The following is a 19,673-nucleotide window of genomic DNA, read 5'->3' as shown; positions in this document are numbered from 1 at the left end:
CTAGCTTCCAGAACTGAGAGAATAAATTTCTTTCTTTTCAGCCACCCACCCAATTGGTGGTACTTTGTTATGCCAGCCATGGGAAACTAACACACCCTGCTTGATTTTCCCCACATCTCTGACACTGTACACGTTTACGGTCAATCCTCACTGTGAGCAGGTGCCCTATTTGTGAATGAGTCCACGTGTTAAAACGTCTGTGATGCCACAAACTCGCAGCACTTCCATGGACACGCAGAGTGGCAAAAGCGTTGAGTCGCTAAGGCGGCGCCCTTGTGCTGGAAATGAAGTATCCTTTTGGGGGTCTATTTAGTGCCACGTGTCTCACATTTTTTGTGCTTTTGTTGATTTCACTGTTTTATTTTTCATATATATATTTTTAAATTTAATTTTTGGCTGTGTTGGGTCTCCCTTGCTGCACGCGGGCTTTCTCTAGCTGTGGCGAGCCGGGGCTACACTTCCTTGCAGTGCGCGGGCTTATTGCCATGGCTTCTCTTGTTGCGGAGCACGGGCTCTAGAGTGCAGGCTCAGTAGTTGTGGCGCATGGGCTTAGTCGCTCCGCGGCATGTGGTATCTTACCGAACCGTGTGCCCTGCATTGGCAGGTGGATTCTTAACCACTGCGCCACCAGGGAAGTCCTGATTTCTCTGTTGTAAGTGGCCCCCAGGTGTAGTGCTTTGTGCTGTCTCACGTGCTTAAGCACAAGAAGGCTGGGATGTGCCTCACGGAGAAAACAGGGGTTAGAGAAGTTTCACTCAGGCACGAGTTATAGTGCCGTTGGCCGTGAGTTCAACGTTAACGAATCAGCACTATACATTAAGTGAGGTGTCTTTAAACAGAAACACACATAAAACAAGGCGATGTCTTGACGGCTTGACAAAAACGTGACCAGAGGCTGGCAGGAAGCTAACCCTGTATTTCCCCCCCAGGAGCGATGGTTCAGTATTTGCTAATTCCGTGTTCCCAGAGACCACAGAACCTTAGCAGGAATGATACGAATCGCCTGCGTTTGGTTGAACTTTTTCACTGTCTGCCTTCTCCACCACGAAGCTGGCCCTCCCAGGACAGGCACTTGTCTTGTTCAGCTGCACCCCTGTGCCTGGAACAGGGCCTGGCGCCCAGTAGGGGCTCACATGCGTATGTGGACTAAGCCCTCGCAATCCCCCTCTCCACCCACCTGTCGCCCCTACCCCCGGACTCCAAACAAGTCCCCAGAGACCCGAAAGCAAAGGGGGCCGGGGGGGGGGCGTCAGTACAGTTTTAAAAAAAAGGATCGATTTTTAATTTACAAGAGTTCTAAATGTACAGAATTCTCCTTTAAAAAAATCGTTATACACAATAAATACAGTACAAAAAAATTTATCTTACAGTACTAGTTTTGTCTCCAAGATTTCGAAATCTGGCGTGGGTGGCTGGCGGCAGGAAGAACAGAGGGAAGACTGGCTGGGGAGGGGGTGGGAGGAAGACCCCGGTTTCCTGTTTTGGAGGTGCTCGGATTTCAGTCGAGGGACTGGAGGCTTCGCAATCTCTCGTTCTCATTCGAGCGCACACAGAGGGACATAGGACACGGAGCGGGACGCACACACATGGATGGGACACAGCTGCCCGCGGGCACAGCGCTCCCAGCTGGGGGTCCCGGCATGCAGGCTCACGCCGCCCCTCCCGTGCGTTTCCTATCTCGGCCTGTGGGGGGCGGTGGGGAGAGGCTGAGCGCAGCTCGCAAGGACCTGCCGGCTCTGAGCGCCCTCCACGCAGGGATCCGTGAAGCCACACGGACAGGCCCGGTACCCGGAGACGCGTGAGCAGTGGGGACAGCCAGGAAGCCCTCATCCCTGGCAAAAGCGCACGTGTCCCCCGGTGGGGGGGCGGAGTGTGCAGGAAATGGGAAGAAATAGGAAATGACACACCAGGATTACCCCCTCCTTTGGCAGGGGGACAGTTTACATTACAGCCCCTCCCCTTAATCCACGACCCCCACCCACCAACCCGGCTGAAGCAGGAGGTGGGGGGCGAGGCCTTTGTGACTCAAATAACTTAGGCAAGAAAAACTCAAGGGGTCCCCGGCTCGTGTCCCCCAGGAGGCTGAGGTCGGACGCCCGGCTGCCCCCCTCCCCCCTCCCCGCGGCGTCCCTGCGGAGCGAGGGGACAGGGAAGGGAAGACCAGCCCGGTGTTATCTGTTCAACGTCCTGGCGCCGAGGCCACCGTTGTGACTGGAGGGCGGGTAGGCCTCCGGCCTGTGCAAGGGCGTCGGGGAGGCAGGCGTGACCGCCGCCGGGGCGGCGTGTGGGTACGGGGGAGCGGGCGTCCGGCCGGGGGCCTGTTGGAGGTTCAGGATGCTGTCGATGGCGCTCTGGAGGTGTTCCGTGAGCGTGTCGTCCTGCGGGCTGTCGCTGGAGAAGCTGGCCTGGTCCACGTCGGGCGACTCGGACTTGCGCCGCTTGGCCGGGGGCAGCGGGGGCGCCTCCCAGCCGGGCTCCCGGCTGCCGCTGCCCTGCCCGGCGCCGGCCGCGGGTTCGGCCGGGGCGCCCTTCAGCATGCGCTGGTACAGCTCGTCCTCCACCGCCGCCAGCTCGCGGATGAGCCCGCTGGTGGCCTCGTCCACTTTGGTGGGCAGCGGGGCCGGGCTGCCACCCCGGGCTCTGCCCGCTGCCGCGCCCTCGGCCGCCCCGCCGCCCGAGGCCTCCACGTTCTCGCGGTAGGTCTTGCGGAGGGGCAGGCGGGGGCAGTGGGGGGCCGGCGCCGGTGGCTTGCGGTCGGCAGCGGCCGGCGGCGGCGGGTGGTCCACTGTGCCGTTCATCTGGCCGGTGGCGGGGGGCGGCGGCGGGGGCCGGGGCGGGGGCTCGGCCGCCTTGAGGGCGGCGGGGGGTGGCGGCGGGGTCTGGTGCACCGGGTCCAGGGCTGTGTTGTGGACGACCTTGCTGAGTCCGGCTTCCTGTTTGATCTTGAGCTTGAGGCCAATGCGGCTCCGGGCCTCATAGGTCTTGATGGGCGGGCGGTTACGGGAAGGCATCGGGCCGTCCTCGTCGGCGTCCAGGGAGGAGGCAGCGGAGGACAAGGCAGATGAGGACAGGGAGGAGGAGGACGCCCGGGCCCAGCTCACGGAAGGGGAGCCGCCCGCCCCACCGTGCCGGATCACCAGCTTGGTGGGCAGGTGCAGAGGGGGTTGGGTCGGGGCCCCAGACGCTGAGGACGGTGATGGGCCGTGGCTGGGGAGCCGGTGTCCCTCGGAAGAGGCGGCGAGGGGGAGGCCGAGAGAGCGCGAGGAAGACACATACTCATCTGCAGGAGAAGGGGGCCAAGAAAACCCAGGGGGTTAGGGAAAGCACGAGGCGCCTGCAGAGCAGAGCTGCGAGGAGCCGGCGCACACTGAGCGCCTACTACCCGCCAGGCCCGGGGCTAAGCCCTCGACGCATCGAGTCCTGAGGACATACTGCTAGGTAGGACCCCTTCCCCAATTCCCAAGTCCCCCCAGTGTGCAAGCACAGGTCAGCACCGGAGAGGGGACGCCCCCTCCACTTCTGCAGCCCAGGCACCTCGCTTGCTGCACCCCGGCCCTGGCTCTGCTCCCCTGCTTTTCTATCCCGTGGCGGTGGCAGAATGTTCCCTCCATCCAGGCCAGGATCGGGGAGGTGAAATGGACACTTGGTGATGGAGGAGGAGGAAGGTGAGCTCAGCCTTCTGTGGTTTCAGAGCCGGGAGCACGCGGCAGGAAGGCGGGACTCGGGCGCCGCCCAGTGGTGGGGTGAGGTAAGGCCACGCACCCTGCTCCCGCCCCAAGTCTAATTCGGCGGCTCTGGCACTGGGCACTACGCGGGTAGGAGTGGGGGACTCCGCCTCTCTCCCCTCTCACCAGGCTTCTCCTTGGCCAGCTGCTTGTCCAAGGCCAGCGTGGTCTTTTCCTCCTGAATGAACATTCGGTCGATCATTACCATCTCCGCTGAGGGGCTCACCCTCTGAGGGGGGAGAGAAGAGAAGATGGGCAAGTGAAGAGGTGAGGTGGGGGAGGGGACGCGAGCCACCGGCATGGATGGGACACATTCCAAACTGTCCTTGTGATCCCACCCAGCCCCCCTCCCTCCTTCTTGCCCAGAGGGGGTGAGGGGAAAGGGCAGGGTCCCCCGGGGAAGAAGGTGATGGCCACCCTACCCGGGACTCCTCCAAGAGCAGGAGGCGGTATTTATTGAGCATGGCCTGGGTGCGTTTCAGCAGCTGCGTGGAAACCGTCTCAAACTCCTCGTCCACTGTGGAGGAAGAGAAGGGGTCCGGAGGCCCAGATGTTGGGGACCTAGGGACCCGCAGATGCGCACGGAGCTGGGCGCATCCTGACCCACAGTCAAGGGCGCGTGCAGAGTTGCACTAGCATCTGCTCCTCGGCACCCTCTTCAGTCCTCGCCACCCGCCTCCACACGCCGGGGACAGGGTGGGGAGAGTCCCAGGGGAGGCCTCACCTTTGTGGTAGTCGTTGGGGGAGGGGAGGGCACCCTGGTAGACGTGGTAGGGCAGGAGGCGATGCAGGGCGTCCTCAAAGGAGGGGAAGGCCGTCTTGTAGTCAGGGTGCAGGACGGAGCCCTGATGTTTGTGCAAATGCTCCAGGAAGCTGGGGGTTGGGGAGGATACCACACACCCACACACACACACACACAGCACCCACACACACACAAACACACGCACACACACACAGAGCTGGTGGTGAGGCCAGGAGACAGCAGATCCTGGACCCTGAGCCCCAGGCCACAAGACAGAAAACGACGGGACAGGGAAAGGAACGCTGGGGGAGTATGTGTTAATGGGTGCTGAATGTGCCTGTTCTGCCTCAGTGCATCTCTGGTGACAACCAAAGGCAGCAGGCGCTATCATTATGCCTATTTTACAGATGAGGAAACTGGGGTCCACAAAGGTGAAGTCCCTGACCCAAAGCACCTACAGCGAGGAAGAGGCAGTGCTGGGAGTCAGAGGCCAGAGCTCGAGACTCAGCTTCCATGCAATACCGTCTCCTGCCACCTGGGGTCAGCATGTCCCCGCTCTGCCTCTGACCCAGCAGCAGGCTTGGGGAGGCGGGCAGGGAGGTTGGGCCCCTGGTTGGTTGGTTGATAAGATCCTGTTCTCTCAATGGGCTGTTTTCTAGCCCAGCACGTAAACATGTACGAATGTACATCATACACCAGACATAATGTCCCACCAGACATGCTTGGCTGTACCCTGTGCTCTAGACCAGCAGCCCCTACACATCACGGGGGCAGGACCTGGTCTGGCTGGTGTTTCCAGAATCCAGCACAGGGCTGGGCACCGTATGAGGACACGACCAACACTCGGTGGAAGGAGGGCAGAAGAGAGGGACAGACCGCAGGCAAGCCGCCCATCCACCCAAACATCGGACCAGCCACGCACCCGTCTCATTACCATCCGTCCATCTACTCACCCAGGCCCCCATTCGTCCTTCCACCCGCCCAAATGCTCATCGCCCATCCCCTGATACGAAGCACTGCCTGCCCCAGGCCTGTTTGAGATGCTGGGGGTGCAGAGGTGACCAAGCCACGCCAAATCCCTCCCTCTTGAAGCCAGCAGCCTAGCTGTCTCATGAGTGCTCCTAACACGGCCTCACTGAATCCTCACCCATCACCCTATTATCACTACTATTCCCACCCCGCTTTCTAGAGGGGGAAGCTGAGGGTCTTCAGGGAAGTGGCACTGCCCAAACCACAGGGCTAATGGGAGGTGGAGGGAAGGCACGAGGACCGGGCACTGAACTCACCAGGCTTCTTTGCTGGGCTGAAGGGTAGGTGGCTTCTTCAGGCTGCTCAACTTGCACTCATACTGCGGGGTGGGGGGGTGGGGGGGGAAGAGGCCAATGAGAGGTACTGCGACGGAGGAGCCTTCCCTTGGCAGCCTGACCCTCTCTACCCCCCAGCCCGGGACAAAGATGGGAGGGGGCCGACGTCGCCCGAGATGGGGTCCTGGTCCCAGCTGCGGGACGCTCTACCGCAGCTTCAACCTGCGGGGAAGACCCGGGCTGGACACGGTGAGGAGAGGGTGACAGGCAGGCTCGAGCCCTCGGCGCCCTCCACCTGGGTCCCCTCCAGCCCCTTATCCGGCCTGGGTCTCTCGGCCTCCGCCTGGTGTCTCCCTCCCCGCCCACCAAATGGCCCTTGAATCCCTCGTCCTTGTCCGGCATCTGATTTGCAGACTCTTCTCATTTTGCCTAAATCTCTCTCTTGACTTCCCTTGCTCATGCCCGGTCTTCCCTCTCAAGCTCTTTCGAATCTTGGTCTCCGCCTCGGTCTCCCCCAGACCCCGCACACTCCCTGTCTCGTCCCTCCAGCCTGGATACCACTATCCTAGTTCTCCCCGCAACCTCCCCCCTCCATCTCTGCCGTCTCTGTCTGACTCAGTGTCTCACTGCCCACCCCGCCCTGCCCCTCCATCTAGGGTCTCACCCCACCTGTCCCGAGCCCATGCAGCCCCTCCTCCTACAGTCAATCTCTCACCTGCTCCAGTCCCCAGTGACCGTCGGGGTTCTCACTCAGGCCATCTCTCCTATCATCACCCTGTCATTTTGGTGTCCGGGAGGGGTCTCTGTCCAACTATCTCGGTCTCCCGTGTGGCCCCCCCCGCCCCGCCCAGACCGTCCTGGTGTCCCACCCATCGCCAGGCTGTGTCTCATCTGCTCGTCTCTGTCTGCCGGTCAGCACCCCTGCCCCCCTCCGGTCCCCGTCCCGGTTTCCCGGCGATGTCGCTCAGGCCCTAGCCCTCCACTCTGGCGGCCCCTTACCTGCAGCCCGGAGGACTTCCCTGGCCCAGATGCAGCGGCCTTGGCCACAGTCAGGGTGGGGAGGTTGCTGGCAAAGGCTTTGCTCTCGGCGGGAAGCAGAGGAGGGAGGCCTGGGGACGAGGTGGGGCAGACAGGACTCAGGGGTCACTGGTGCGAAGGTGCCTCCAAAGACGCGACCCTGCACCCCTCACTTCTCTGCTTCTTTGGCCTCAGTGGCTGTGTCAGCCCTGGAGGGAGCGCCCCCGGAGGGACATCTGGAGAGACGGCCCTTCCTCCTCCACCTTCCCTGTCCTGGGAGGTCTGGGCGACCCCTTGGGCTCATGCCCCCCAGGCTCTGCCCTAGCCCGTCCTCCCCGGCCCCCAGCCCCCCATCCACCCACCTTCGGGCCCCCCAGCCCTCGTGCGTGGGCCACCTCTCCCCTACCTGCAGTGGCCACGGGCGCCGGGGCCGGGGCATGGCTGGGGGCGGTGGAGGTCCCAGATGGGGCCTGCCCACTGACCAGCCCGGAGGCGGTGGGGCTGCCGAGGGGCCCCAGGCTGGCGGAGGTCTGCGGGGCGGCGGGGGCGCCCACAGCCTTGCTCTGGAGGATGATTCCGGACGGCACCTGAGGAGGGCGACAGGTGGCTGGGGGGCACACGCTAGGAGTGGGGGCGGCCAGGAACCAGGGCTGGGGGCGAAGACAAAGCCATGGAGTGCCAGGGGCTCCAATGGGACTTAAGGGGGGGCGGGGCGGGCGGGGCCGGTCCCTGCCTCCGATTACCTGGTGAAATCTCTCGAGAAGAGCCTTCGGCTGGGGCAGCGCCGGGAAGGGGGTGGCCACCATCTGGAAGGTCCGAGGAGGCGGGGCGGGGGGCGCGGCGGGCTCGGGGACCAGGTGGAGGGTCGGAGGGGGCGTGGGGGACTTGTGGGGCCCCTGGCCAGGGGGGAACTGGAGCTGGAAGTCGGGCGGCGTGGGGGCTGGCAGCCTGGAGGACGTCTCGGAGGAGGAGGCCACGACAGAGGAGGTGGAGGCTGGGGCCAGTGGCCCCTCCAAGGGCTGGGAGGGGGGTCGCAGAGGGGGCTGCGGTGGGCCTGGGGCACTGGGGGCCGGCGTGCTCGCAGGTGGGGGGACGCCCAGCTGGTTCTGGATGACAAAGATGCTAGGCAGAGTGGGGGGGGCCTGGGGCGGAGGGCAAGGGTGCAGGGCAGGCTCTGAGGGTGGCCGGGACAAGCTCTGGGGCTGCGAAGGTGGGCGGGAGTGGGGTCGGGAGGGCGGGCGGGAAGGGGGCCGCGGAGGGTGCGGGGAGGGCAGGTGAGGGCTGTCTCCCAGCGGGGCCTGGTGAGGTAGTGATGGGGATGACGAGGGGCCTGGGCCCTTCAGCGGAGCCGCCGCTGGGATCTGGGCAGGGGAGGGAGGGAGAGCGGAGGGGGCGGGGTCAGAACCAGCCTTGGCTCCCGTTGCCCCAAGACACTGGGGACCCCGGCCGCTCCCACCAGAAACCCCCGCTTCTTAGCCACCCCTTGTCCTGAAAGGACCCCACCACCCTTCCCGCCTCTCACTTCTGAACTCCCCACCTCACCGCTCCACCCGCCCCCCTCAAGCCCTGCACACGTCCACCTACCTCATTCCCTCAATCCGCCCCCCACCTTCCCCCACGCTGTCTGTCCCCACCTCCGCCTTCCATCCATCCCCCCATCCCCCGACACCTCTGCCCTCCGATCTCACACCCCTCCGCATGTGCCCCCCCAGTCCCCCCAGATGAAGGCGAGCTCTGCAGGCTTTGGGGGTAGCAGCATAGGAAGCAGTGGCGGCGGCGGGGGCACTACGCCAGCTGCCCAGCGGATAGGCGGGGGGGCCGGGGAGCATGAGCACAGCAGCAAGGGGGGGAGGGAGGTGGCCAGGCGGGGGCAGCGTTCCAGCCGCCGGCCCTGGCCCGACCGTCCAGCTAACCCAGGAAAACAGATAGCAGCACACACACTGTGGCTGCATACTGGGGCGGGGGGCTGATGGCCGAGGAGCGCACGGTTGGGGACTAGGGGATCCAGGGAGGCAGGGGTAAGGACTGAAACTGAGGGTCAGGGTCAGGCCCCTCTGGACACCAGCCCATGAGTTACGGGTCCCCTTCTAAGTGTCCGTGGCCGCTGCCTCCGTGTGCCTGTGTGGCCGTGGCTGCACGCCTACCTGGGAGCCACGTGAGCCTGCAGGTACGGGCGTGCATGTGTGTGTGCGTGCGTGTGCACACTCATGGGTCAGACTTGCGCACGCAATCCGGGCACTCGTTCTGTAACACGTACAGTGACCTCGCCTACAACACACCTCGGCCAGAGCGCCTCAGCCCTCTGCACTCTTTTCCCTCAGAGGCCACCTCCCCAAGAACCGTAACCTCAGCAGCTACTGTTGAACAGCGAGCACCACCGGGTACCTGACACTGTGCTGGCGGCGCCTTTCTGCTCACTGTACCCCAGTGACGGTGCACACTGATCCAGCGCGTACGGCTGGGAACCTGTACCCACTCGTGTGGTCTCTCCACGGTCCCGAGAGCTGTGATGATATTGGACCCATTTCACAGATGAGAAATTGAGGCCAGGGAGCCAAAAGTACTGGTCGAGTCTTGGACAGGTGCTCATCATCTCCCCGGCTTATCTACACCACCCAGTGAGTGACTTCCAAGCTGAGCAAGGAGGACGCATGCTCAGAGGGCTCGGGGGACTTGCCCAAGGCCACCCACGGCTGCCACGCTCCAGAGCTCGGGCTCTTTGCTTCAAGCCCCCAAAGTGGGCCAACTGACAATTCCGGAGTTATGGCTTGCTTTTTAAGCCTCCAGCCTTGGCCCTGCATAACTTCAAATTCAAAGTTAAAAAACCAACTAACCTATCAACCACTCTCTACGTCCCCAAAGGCTTGCCACCTCTAAGGAGGTATCAGAAGCTTGGACCTTGGCTCTCAAGGGGCTGGTGAGATTGTCACCTGGACAACCCTCTGGAAGGCGGTTTGATCTGGTGCTTTTGAAAGACCCTCGAGTTGACCTGGTAATCCCCCCTCCAGGAATCTGGGATAAGGGGCATTCAGGCGCACGTTCACAGGGCTGGCCACTGTGGGACTATTTACACTAGAGAAAACAGGAGAAGAAACCCAATGGCGGCAGCAGGTGAGTAGCTGAAGTGAGTAAGGGCGAAGGGAGCCGGCCCACTCGACACTTCCCCCCACCCCCCCAAGCACAGGCTTCCGAGGGCTTGGTGAAGTGGCAACACAGCCGTGCCAGATGCTAAGGGAGATAAGGAGAACGGTCCATGACGCGGTCACTGGACCACTGGCTAGACTGCATTATGGACAGTGGATTTGCCAACTGTATTGTCTCACGGCTAGATTTGCGGAATCTGATAACTCTGCTGTGATCGAGTAAGAGAATGCTCTTATTCTCAAGGGCTGAAATACTATGCTAAAATATTAAGGGGTAAAGAAGCATGATGTCTGCAATTTACTCTCAAATGAGTCAGGGAAAAAAAAAAAGTAGACATGCTGAGAGGGCTACAGCTAGAGCGATCGCAGCCAGATAGATATTTACAGTGGGTAAACGTGGCGGGGCAGCCGGCTTCTGAGGCGGCCCCCAGCGATCCCCGCCTCCTCGGATCCAGTCTCCCACATTGTATCAGGGTTGGTCTCTGGTCAAAAGCGGCCAAGAGAACTCAGGAGAAGCGACCACACGTCACTTCCAAGATTAGGTTATACTATAAAAGACTGTGGCTGCCATCCTGGGTGCTCTCTTGCGCTCTCTCTGCTGGATCAGGCACTTGGGGGAAGCCAGCTGTAGAGCATGTTGTGAGCTGCCCTTCGGGGAGGCCTCAGCCTCAGTTCGTCTCTACACAGGCCCTCCCTCCTGCCAGCAGTTGCACGAGTGCACCATCTTGGAAGCAGATTCTCCAGCCGGGTCAAGCCTTCATATCACCGCAGTCCTGGTTGATACCTTGACTATAATCTCCTAAGAGATCACGAGCCAGAACCTTCCAGTTAATCTGCTTCCGATTCCTGATCCTTAGAAACCATGTGAGATAAGTTAACGTCTGTTGTTTCAAGCTGCTACATTTGGGGGTGGTGGTGGTGGTGGTAATTTGTTACACAGCAATAGACAACCAATACATCTGGTCAGAGAGTAAAGAACTCTCATGAGTATTATTCCCATGTACTAGTCTTATAAATTTGCTGTATGTTTGAAATGATTTTAAAATGAAAAGTTTAGTGAATTCCCTGGAGGTCCAGTGGTTACGACTCCATGCTTTCACTGCCAAGGGCACGGGTTCAATCCCTGGTCAGCAAACTAAGATCCCACATGGTGTAGCCAAAAAAAAAAAAAAAAAAGAAAAAAAATAAAGAAAGAAGAGAAAAGTTAAAAAGTAACCAAAAAAGTTTAAAAATTAAAAAAAGAATCTCATCCTCATTAAAAATACAGAGATAAATACACACTCCCCCCAAACCAAGTCAAAAACCAAACGACATACTGGGGGAAAGAGTTGCAACTCATAGCCTAGACAAAGCTCATCTCTCTCATATACAAAGAGCCTCTAGAAATCACAAATAATAACAAGCAGTGAGAAAAAAGATGATCAGACAGTGTGCAGAAAAAGAAACACAAAAGGCTGAACTGTATCAAGAGATGTTCAACCTCACTTGTAATAAGAGAGACGCAAATCAAAACACCCTATGGAACCATGTTCAGGCATCGCATTAGGAATAAGCCGTACGTCTCATAAAGACACTCGTGCATTGCCTTTGGGGGTCTACACTGGCACCATTTGCTACAGCCTCAGAGGAATGCAATTCAGCAGCAGCTGTGCAAATTCTAAGTGCACCTGTGCTTTGAACCGGCAAACAGGCTTCCAGGAAGTGACCAGAGAGATACGCCTGCACATGTGGGAAATGACAGGTGGATGAGTTGTTTACTGCAGCTCTGTGTGGAGGACCAAAGCCTGGACGTGGTCTATCGTGCATCAGGACAGCACTTCCGGGGATGAATGCTCACCCATCCCTATCTGTACAGAGGAATACTTCTCCGCTGTAACAAAGGACCAAGGAAACTCCCCATGTGCTGCCCAAGTAAGTGGATAACGTGCTACCTGCTGGAGAGAGAGAAATGTAAACCCGTATTTGCACGAGGCTATATATACACAGAGCTGGAAGGAGATACAAAAAGTAAGTGCTGAGGCTACGGGGAAGGGCCGGGGGCTGGGAATGCAGGCATGGGGTGGGATGCTTTTCCCCGTACTTTAAAAATGCTTTTTCATGATCGAACCATGGGACTATAATACCTAATGTCAAAAGGACAAACGTTTTAAATGGATGGGAAGAAAAAAAAGCAAGGCCGAAAGGAAACGTCATACCAAGAATGTTACCAGTGGCTTCTGCATGCTGGTATTGTGGGTGATTTGTTTTTCTTCTTGGTTCTTTTCTGTATTTTCTAAATGCTCTAAAGAAGCAGGAAATTATTTTTATAATCACTTTTTTTTTAAGCTCCCACATGAGTGGACTGTTTACTGAGAGATTCCAACTGCCCGTGAGGAGATGGGAAGATGCTCGACTGACGCAGAGAATGAGAGAGAAGCGAAGGAGGAGGAGTGCATTTTTCCGCCTGGCCAGCAGTGAGTCGGCTGCTGATCTGGGGTTGAGGAAGCCGTGGGAGAAGGCCTTCACTGGCACAGACCTCACAGAGGAGCAACCGGTTTGGTCCATAACATGCTTGGGAAGCACTTACAGTCAACCCTCTGTATCCACGGGGATTGATTCCAGGACTCCCTCGGATACCCAAATCCAAGGATGCTCACGTCCCTTATATAAATGGCACCGTGTTTGCATATAACCTATGCACATCCTCTCGTATATTTTAAATCATCTCTAGATCGCTTATAATATCGAATATAATGTAAATGCTATGTAAATAGCTGTCTGAGCGCAGCAAAGCCAATGTTGCTTTTTCCGGAATATTTTTCCCCGAGTATTTCAGATCCGCAGTTGGCTGAACCTGGGGACGCAGAACCTGTGGATACGGAGGGCCAACTGTATACCCTCTGGTCCAGCCATTCTATTTCTAGAAATTTACCCCTACGGGTATTCTCATGCATGTGCAAAGCCTGATACAAGAATACGTAGGGGAGTGTGGTCTGTTACCAATTCCACGGGAAACCACCTTAAGTATTCATGAATAGGGGACTGAATAAATGAAGCCTTGAGTGTCTACGTAATGAAATAAAGACATCAAAAGGGTTGGCAAACTATGGCCCAGAGGCCAAATCTGGCCTGCCACCCGCTTAGCTGACCATTTTGTATGGCCCGCAAGCTAAGAATAGTTTTTGTACATTTTTAAATGGTTGAAAAGAAGTCAAAAGAAGAAGAATATTTTCTGACTTGGGACACTGACAGGGGATTCAAATTTCAGTGTCCATACATAAGGTTTTATTGGAACACGCCCATGCCCATTCATTTATCTAGAATCTAGATCTAGAACTGCTGCTAGGCTATAATGACAGAGACCTGCAAAGCCTAAAATGTTTCCTGTTGGCCCTTCGTGGCAAGTTCACCCGGCTTCTTTCATGCCTTCAGGACTTTCAACATGCCCGGCCCTGTTCAAGCACTTTACATACATTAACTTATTTATCCCTCACAACAACCTATGAAGTAGATGCCACTATCATCCTCCTCGTTTGACAGGTCAGGAAACTGAGGCACAGAGCGGTAAGGGACTTGGTGGAGGTCACAGAGCCTGTAAGTGGCAGGGTCGGGAGCAGAGTCCCCGTTCCTAACTTCCCCTAACAACAATTCTCCGGGACGGTGGTTTTCAAGGCACACCTAGTGCCCATCGGTAATGGCTCTCCCTTTGCTCTCGCGGTGGGCTGCTCAGCGCCGGGCGGGTGCTCGTAGGTGTGGCTGGGTTCCTTCCTCCACTCATTTATTTTACAAATGCTCACCAAGCATCTGCTGCAGGCCAGGCACTGTTCTGGGCGCTGGGGAGACAGCAGGGCCTGAACGCACACAACTCTCTGCCTCGTGGACTTTACGCTATAGTGAAGCGTATACGTTACAGAGAGGCATTCATGTTACAGTGAAGACAGTTAACAGGGAAAACAGGCGGCCTGGTCAGAGGGTGGTCAGTGCTATGGAGAAATGCAAAGCAGGGAAGGTGGCAAGGGAGGGCCGGGAGGAGTCAGGAAGGTGACCAACTTGTCCTGGTCTGTCTGGGACCGTCTCAGTTTTAAAACTGAAAGTCCCGTCTCCCGAGATCCTCCTCGGTACTGGGTAAACTGGGCTGGTTGGTCACCCAAGGAGCGAGTCTAGACAAGTACCTGCAGGGTGTGCAACATTAAAGTGGCAGAGTACACGTGTGCCCTGGCCTGGCTCTCAACCACAGCACTCAGAAAAAGGGCTCCTACCAGCCCCACGTTCCAGCTGAGGACGGGAGCTCGTGAGGCTCGGAGAGGGGACTGCCCTTGGCCCCAGGGACCCAGGCCTGGTCCGACCACTCTAGAGACAGTGCTTCCAACCTGAGTCTCTCATGGGCCAGGCGGCCCCTCGCCCCTCCCCTACTCCTGCCTGGTCTTCCTCTCTGGGTAGAGATGACCTGAGGACATCCTGGCCCCATGTCCCTCTGGACTGACCCATAAACACAATAGCTAAGATAATAATAATAGCAAATATTTATGGAGTGCTTACCCTGTGCAAAGCACATATTAACTGGTTTATTTCTCCTAACAGACCTATAAAGAAACTATTATTCCCATTTTCCAGATGAGGAAATCAAGGCTTGGCAGTTACAGGGACTCGCCCAGGGTTAGCACAAGGCCTGACACATACGTGTCAACAACTGTTGATGGAATGAAGAAACTAGTTGCTTCAAGTCACATGGTGAGTAGCAGAGCCTGAGAATGAAATCATGGCTGTTTAAGGCCAAGGCCCAGCTGATTTCTGCCTTCCTGGACCTCGCTTATGTTATTCCCTCCTCTTCCTGCCTACCCTAATCCACCCACCCACTGGTCCTTTTCAAAGGAGTACAACATCCATCCTCTCAAATGCTGATGTGCTAATGACTTATATGAGACAATGGCTAATTTCTCTAATATGTAAAGAGTTTCTACAAATCAACAAGAAAATGACCATTAACCCCAAATTTGAAAATGGCCAAGGATATGAACAGACAATTCCGTAGAAAGGAAAACACCAATAGCTCTAAATCTATAAAAACCTGCCCCGCCTCATTTACCGTAAAACAAAATGCATATTAAAACAAAACAAGAGACTATTTTCACCTATCTGATCGGCCAAGTTCAATATTGCTGAGGGTGGGGGCAAAAAGGCACAGATCATATATTGCTGATAATCTGTTAAACCAATTTACACTCCAGAGCAATTTGGCAATATCTGTCAAAACTACAAATACATTTGCTCTTAGACCTAGCAATTTCCTTTTAAAGAACTTATCCTACAAAGAGACACATGTAGAGTTCTTCTTTGCAACCTTGCTCAACCACAGCTAAAGACCAAAAGTGATCTAAATTCCCAACAACTGATTAAATAAGTAATAGTACCTCCACACAATGGAATACTATGCAAGAATGAAGTACAGTCTCCAAGATGAACTGTTAAATAATAAAAGGTGCAGAATGCATGCAGAGTACACTATCACTTTGGTAAAAATGGAAGGGAAGGAATCCAGTTGTCATTTTGCTCGTCTATGCGTGGGAAAGGAGTGCCAGAAACTGCCTTGGGAGGGAAAGCAGGAGAGGGGGCTTTGACCTAGACCCCTTGGTATCTTCCTTAAAATGTGAGCTACCTGAAGATTAGTTACCCAGATGGGAAAATGATCATTCGAGGACCTAATCCATTTCCTGCTGTGTGGATCTCGTGTCCCTGACTAGAGTGTGGTCTCACTCTAGTGAGACCACATCCATCCACATCCATGACTGTCCGGAGACCCTCAGGAAACATCTGGGGAGCCAAGGAGAGCACCGTTTCCCAAGCCAGCGAGACAGAGAGGCAGGCAGGGCAGCCAGGGAGCGAGCGGAGGGAACGGGGAAGGGGGGCGAGGGGCAGGGCTGGTCTGCGCTGGGACAGAGGCTGCTGGGGTTCGTCTACCTGGGGGGCCGGCGCCGGGGAGGCCTGGCTGTCGGGGGCCTGAGGGCCAAGGCCAGCTCCTTTGGTGACGGGGGTGGTCAGGGCTGGGTCTTGGGCGGGAGGCGGGGCGCTGACTATGACCGAGGCGGGCACGGAGAGGTGGGGGCCCTCTGTGGAGAGGGGCTGCTGGCTCCTCTCCTGAAACAGGCAGCCCGCACAGGGTCAGAGGCCATCCCCACGGACCCGCGGCCTCCCCACCCTGACACCCCGCCCCCACTGATGCACCAGGGAAGCGGGTGGTGGGAACCGGCTGGGGGGCACCAAGGCCGGGGGCTGGGAGGGAGCCCCAGGGTCCAGGAGGCCACAACCCGGGGCAGCTCCGAACCCTCAGTCCCGTGAGTCGTCTTCCAGCTCCACCCCAATGTGCATCTCTCCTGCCCCATCTGTCCGTCCATGTCTCAGCCACTGTCTCTGTGTGACCCCTCTCCAACCCTCCAGCAAGTGGGCAGTCTGTCAGCCAGTCACTCTCCTTGTCTGTCTGTCTCTGTGTCAGTCAGTTGGCCCTGTCACCCTCAGGCCTCCTCCTCGGGGACCTGGAGCAGGGGGGCCATGTCTGAGACGCTCTCCCTAACCCACAGGACCCTCCCACCCGCTGCTTCAACCACACCCGGTTCCAGCTCTTGGCCCCTCTCCACACAGACCCCCCGCCCCTGCCCGGCAGCCCTGGTTACCTGGGGCAGGAACATCTGCAGGGAGTCCTGAGTGAGGATGGCCGTGGCGGCGGCAGAGGGCGGCTGCCCCAGGACCATCTTCTCCGGGCTGGACGCCAGGCCTGGGCTGGGCTGGGGGGTGGAGGCCTGAGCCGGGGCGGCCTGCGGGGCAGGGCCCTGTGCGGGCTGCTGCTGTTGCTGTGCCTGCGGCTGCTGGAGGCCCAGAGGCAGCGGCGTGCTGACCGCGGGGGACGCCTGGGGCGCCGTCTGCACTGTGAGGACAGGCGCGGCCTCCCCAGCGGCGGCGGCGGCAGGGGTGGCGGGCTGCACCAGACCGTCGGGGGCGTTGAGCATAGCCACGGCGCTGGGGGGCAGAGTGACCCCCTGGAGGACGGTAGTGGCAGCGGGGCCGGTGGGTGCCGGCTGGCTCTGTGTGGGCAGGCTGCCCGCGGCCAGCGACACGGGCATCTGGAAGAGCGCTGGCTGGCCCACCTGGATGGGGGCCGCCGAGAGGATGTGGGCTGCGCTGTGGGCCCCGGAGTGGGGGGCCAGCACAGGGCCCAGGCTCAGCGGGCCCGCCAGGTTCTGGTTGGTGAGGATGGGGTTGGCGATGAGCTGTCCGCCCGCGTGGGGGGCTGCGGCCGCCAGGATCTGCCCGCCCACGTTGGCCGGCAGGGCCGAGAGCGGCTGGGGGAGCTGGACTGCCGACGTGCCGGGCAGCAAGAACTGGTTCTGGCCCGGCAGCATGTGCTGGGCGGGGATGACGATGCTGCTGCCTTGATTCAGGAGGTGCACGCTCATGGGCTTGCTCAGGGCCCCGGGGGTTTGCGGCGGGGCCCCGCCCGTGGTGGTGGCGGGAGGCTGCTTGAAGACGTTTGCCTGCAGGGCGGGCGCCGGGAAGCCCGACAGCACCACGTTCTGGCCGGCCTTGCCCGCCGCCATGAAAGTCAGGTTCTGGGGGGCCTTGGGCTGCTGTGGGAGGCCCCCTGCCTCGCCCTGGATGGTGAGCGTGGCGCCCGCGGGGGCGAACGGCTTGGGTGTCAGCTGGTAGAGCTTGGGGGGCAGCACGCCGGCAGGCTTGGGCTGGATGGGCGTGGGCGTGCGGTGCAGGATCACGTTGGGCGCCGGAACCAGTGGCGACGTGCCGAGGCCCGGGGCCACCGCCAGCGGCTGTCCCGAGGGCGCCCCGCTGGCCGCGGCCGTGGCGGCTCCCGCCCCTCCGAACACCGAGTTCCCATTGAGCGTGGTCGCCACGGCGGCAGGGAGGTTCTTCTGGATGACCAGGCCAGCCCCCTGCGGCGAGACGCCGGCCGATGCCAGGGTCACTGGCTCTGAAGGGCCAGCTGCCGAGGCCAGATAACCGCTGACGGGCACCTGCTTGGCCAGGAGCTGGGAGGTGGGCGGGTTGAGTGCCATGACGGGCTGGCCCACCACCTGGATGGGAGCCAGGCCGAGAGTAGCCGCCGCGGCGCCCCCGGGGCTGCCGTTGGGCAGGCCCTGAAGGCCTGGGATGGGCTGCAGGGTCACGTTGCCCAGGCCCACGGGCTGCAGGAAGGGCTGGACACTGAGGGCTTTGCTGACCACGTCCTGGGGCGGCACCAGGGCCTGGTGGGTCAGCACGGTGGGCGGGGCCTGCAGCCCCAGCAGGTCAGCCCCACCCGGGAAGAGGGCCTGGGGCCCCGTGGCCACGGCGGCAGCCCCTCCGGTCCCCGCTGGGCCAGCCCCGCCATCCGCAGGCTGCAGCGTGGGCAGCTGGAAGGGGCCCAGGTCCAGCTCGGCCTCGGCTTCGAGTGTCTGCTCGGTGATGTTGGCCTCCTGGAGGCTCTGCTGGAGGATGTCACAGGGCTGGTCGGCGCCCCCGCCGCCCCCGCCCCCCGCCGCCGGTGAGCCCAGGATATCATCTTCCAGGAAGTCGAGGTCCACGCTGGGGGCCGGCTGGCTGGGCTCTGGGTTCAAGTGGTTGCCAGAAGCTTCTTGCACGTGGAGCTGGAGGCAGGTAAGGTGTGAAGGAGAGAGCCGAGGTTAGCAAGGGGCCGGGCTCGGCACCGCGGAAGCAAAGGGCACTCGGAGTCAGGGCGGCAGGGATAGGAAGAACCTTCCACCTAGAAGTGGCTGGACCCGGGTTCAAATGCCAGCTTTGCCAGGGCTGGGCTGGGCAACCTGGGGCTTGCTTAATCCAGCCTGTTTCCCCATCTGCGCACGTCAGCAGAATGTAATAAAAACCATTTTCTAAACAGCCGTACAGGCCCGTGATACTTATCTGCAATTCCCAAACCCGAAAGGCTCTGGAAACCACAAACGTTTTGCTAACTGTAGGCTGTAAATCCTGAACGGAACTCAGGTGATGCTCTGAGGGAAAGGCATAATTCATCCACGTAATGTGACTCGCCTTAAGTCCGACCACAGAAAAGCGAGTGTGTTATGTTACATGCCGCACACACATATTCTGCATCACCTTTCCAGTATCTGAAAAACCCTGAATTCCAAAACAAGCCTGGCCCCAAAGGTTTCAGATAAAAGATCGTGCGGTTCTGTTAAAGGCAGCAGCGGCAGCAGCTACCGGACGGGAGCCTCACTTGGTGCCCAGCGCGATGTGAGCCTGACTGATTGAGCAGCTACCGGACGGGAGTCTCACTTGGTGCCCAGCGCGACATGAGCCTGACTGACTGACTGATTGATTGCTTGCTTGCTTGCTGCGTTGGGTTTTCGTTGCAGTGCGCGGGCTTCTCATTGCAGTGGCTTCTCCTGTTGCGGAGCGCAGGCTCTAGATGGGCGGGCTCCAGCAGCTGTGGCACACAGGCTCAGCAGTTGTGGCACACGGGCCCAGCCGCTCCGCGGCACGTGGGATCTTCCCAGACCAGGGCCCGAACCCGTGTCCCCTGCATCGGCAGGCAGACTCCCAACCACTGCGCCACCAAGGAGGTCCCGAACCTGATGTTTCTTAAATGCTTTCCGGGATGGCAATCCAGGACACGAGTGTGTAATCGATACATGCACGCATTTTTGAGCAAATATTCTACAAGTAATAATCATGCCAATGGCATGGAAAACCCACTGATACTTGACCAGGTAATGGATCAAAACCTGTAGTTCGGGGGCTTCCCTGGTGGCGCAGT

At 59.0% G+C, this 19,673-nt stretch overlaps 1 protein-coding gene across 10 annotated transcripts in view; it reads right to left on the bottom strand.

Moving 5' to 3' along the window:
* Positions 1-1,253: 1,253 nt before the first annotated feature.
* BICRA (BRD4 interacting chromatin remodeling complex associated protein) overlaps positions 1,254-19,673 on the bottom strand; it is an 83,298-nt gene continuing 64,878 nt past the window's right edge. For 7 of the 10 annotated variants that reach the window (XM_033430612.2, XM_049703652.1, XM_004271109.3 and 4 more), the window contains 10 exons: positions 16,579-18,543; positions 15,869-16,045; positions 7,532-8,149; positions 7,195-7,375; positions 6,771-6,880; positions 5,754-5,815; positions 4,450-4,598; positions 4,148-4,242; positions 3,852-3,954; positions 1,254-3,280 (listed from right to left, as the gene is read on the bottom strand). In XM_033430612.2, coding sequence (XP_033286503.1) covers positions 2,172-3,280; positions 3,852-3,954; positions 4,148-4,242; positions 4,450-4,598; positions 5,754-5,815; positions 6,771-6,880; positions 7,195-7,375; positions 7,532-8,149; positions 15,869-16,045; positions 16,579-18,543 — 4,569 coding nt within the window. In that variant the 3' untranslated portion in view covers positions 1,254-2,171. The remainder of the gene's footprint in view (positions 3,281-3,851; positions 3,955-4,147; positions 4,243-4,449; positions 4,599-5,753; positions 5,816-6,770; positions 6,881-7,194; positions 7,376-7,531; positions 8,150-15,868; positions 16,046-16,578; positions 18,544-19,673) is intronic. The other 3 variants (XM_033430613.2, XM_049703654.1, XM_049703655.1) reach the window with 3 other exon arrangements.

Source organism: Orcinus orca, chromosome 20 (assembly GCF_937001465.1).
Source record: "Orcinus orca chromosome 20, mOrcOrc1.1, whole genome shotgun sequence".
Classification (NCBI taxonomy): domain Eukaryota; kingdom Metazoa; phylum Chordata; class Mammalia; order Artiodactyla; family Delphinidae; genus Orcinus; species Orcinus orca.
This window is presented reverse-complemented; position numbering and strand designations above follow the sequence as displayed.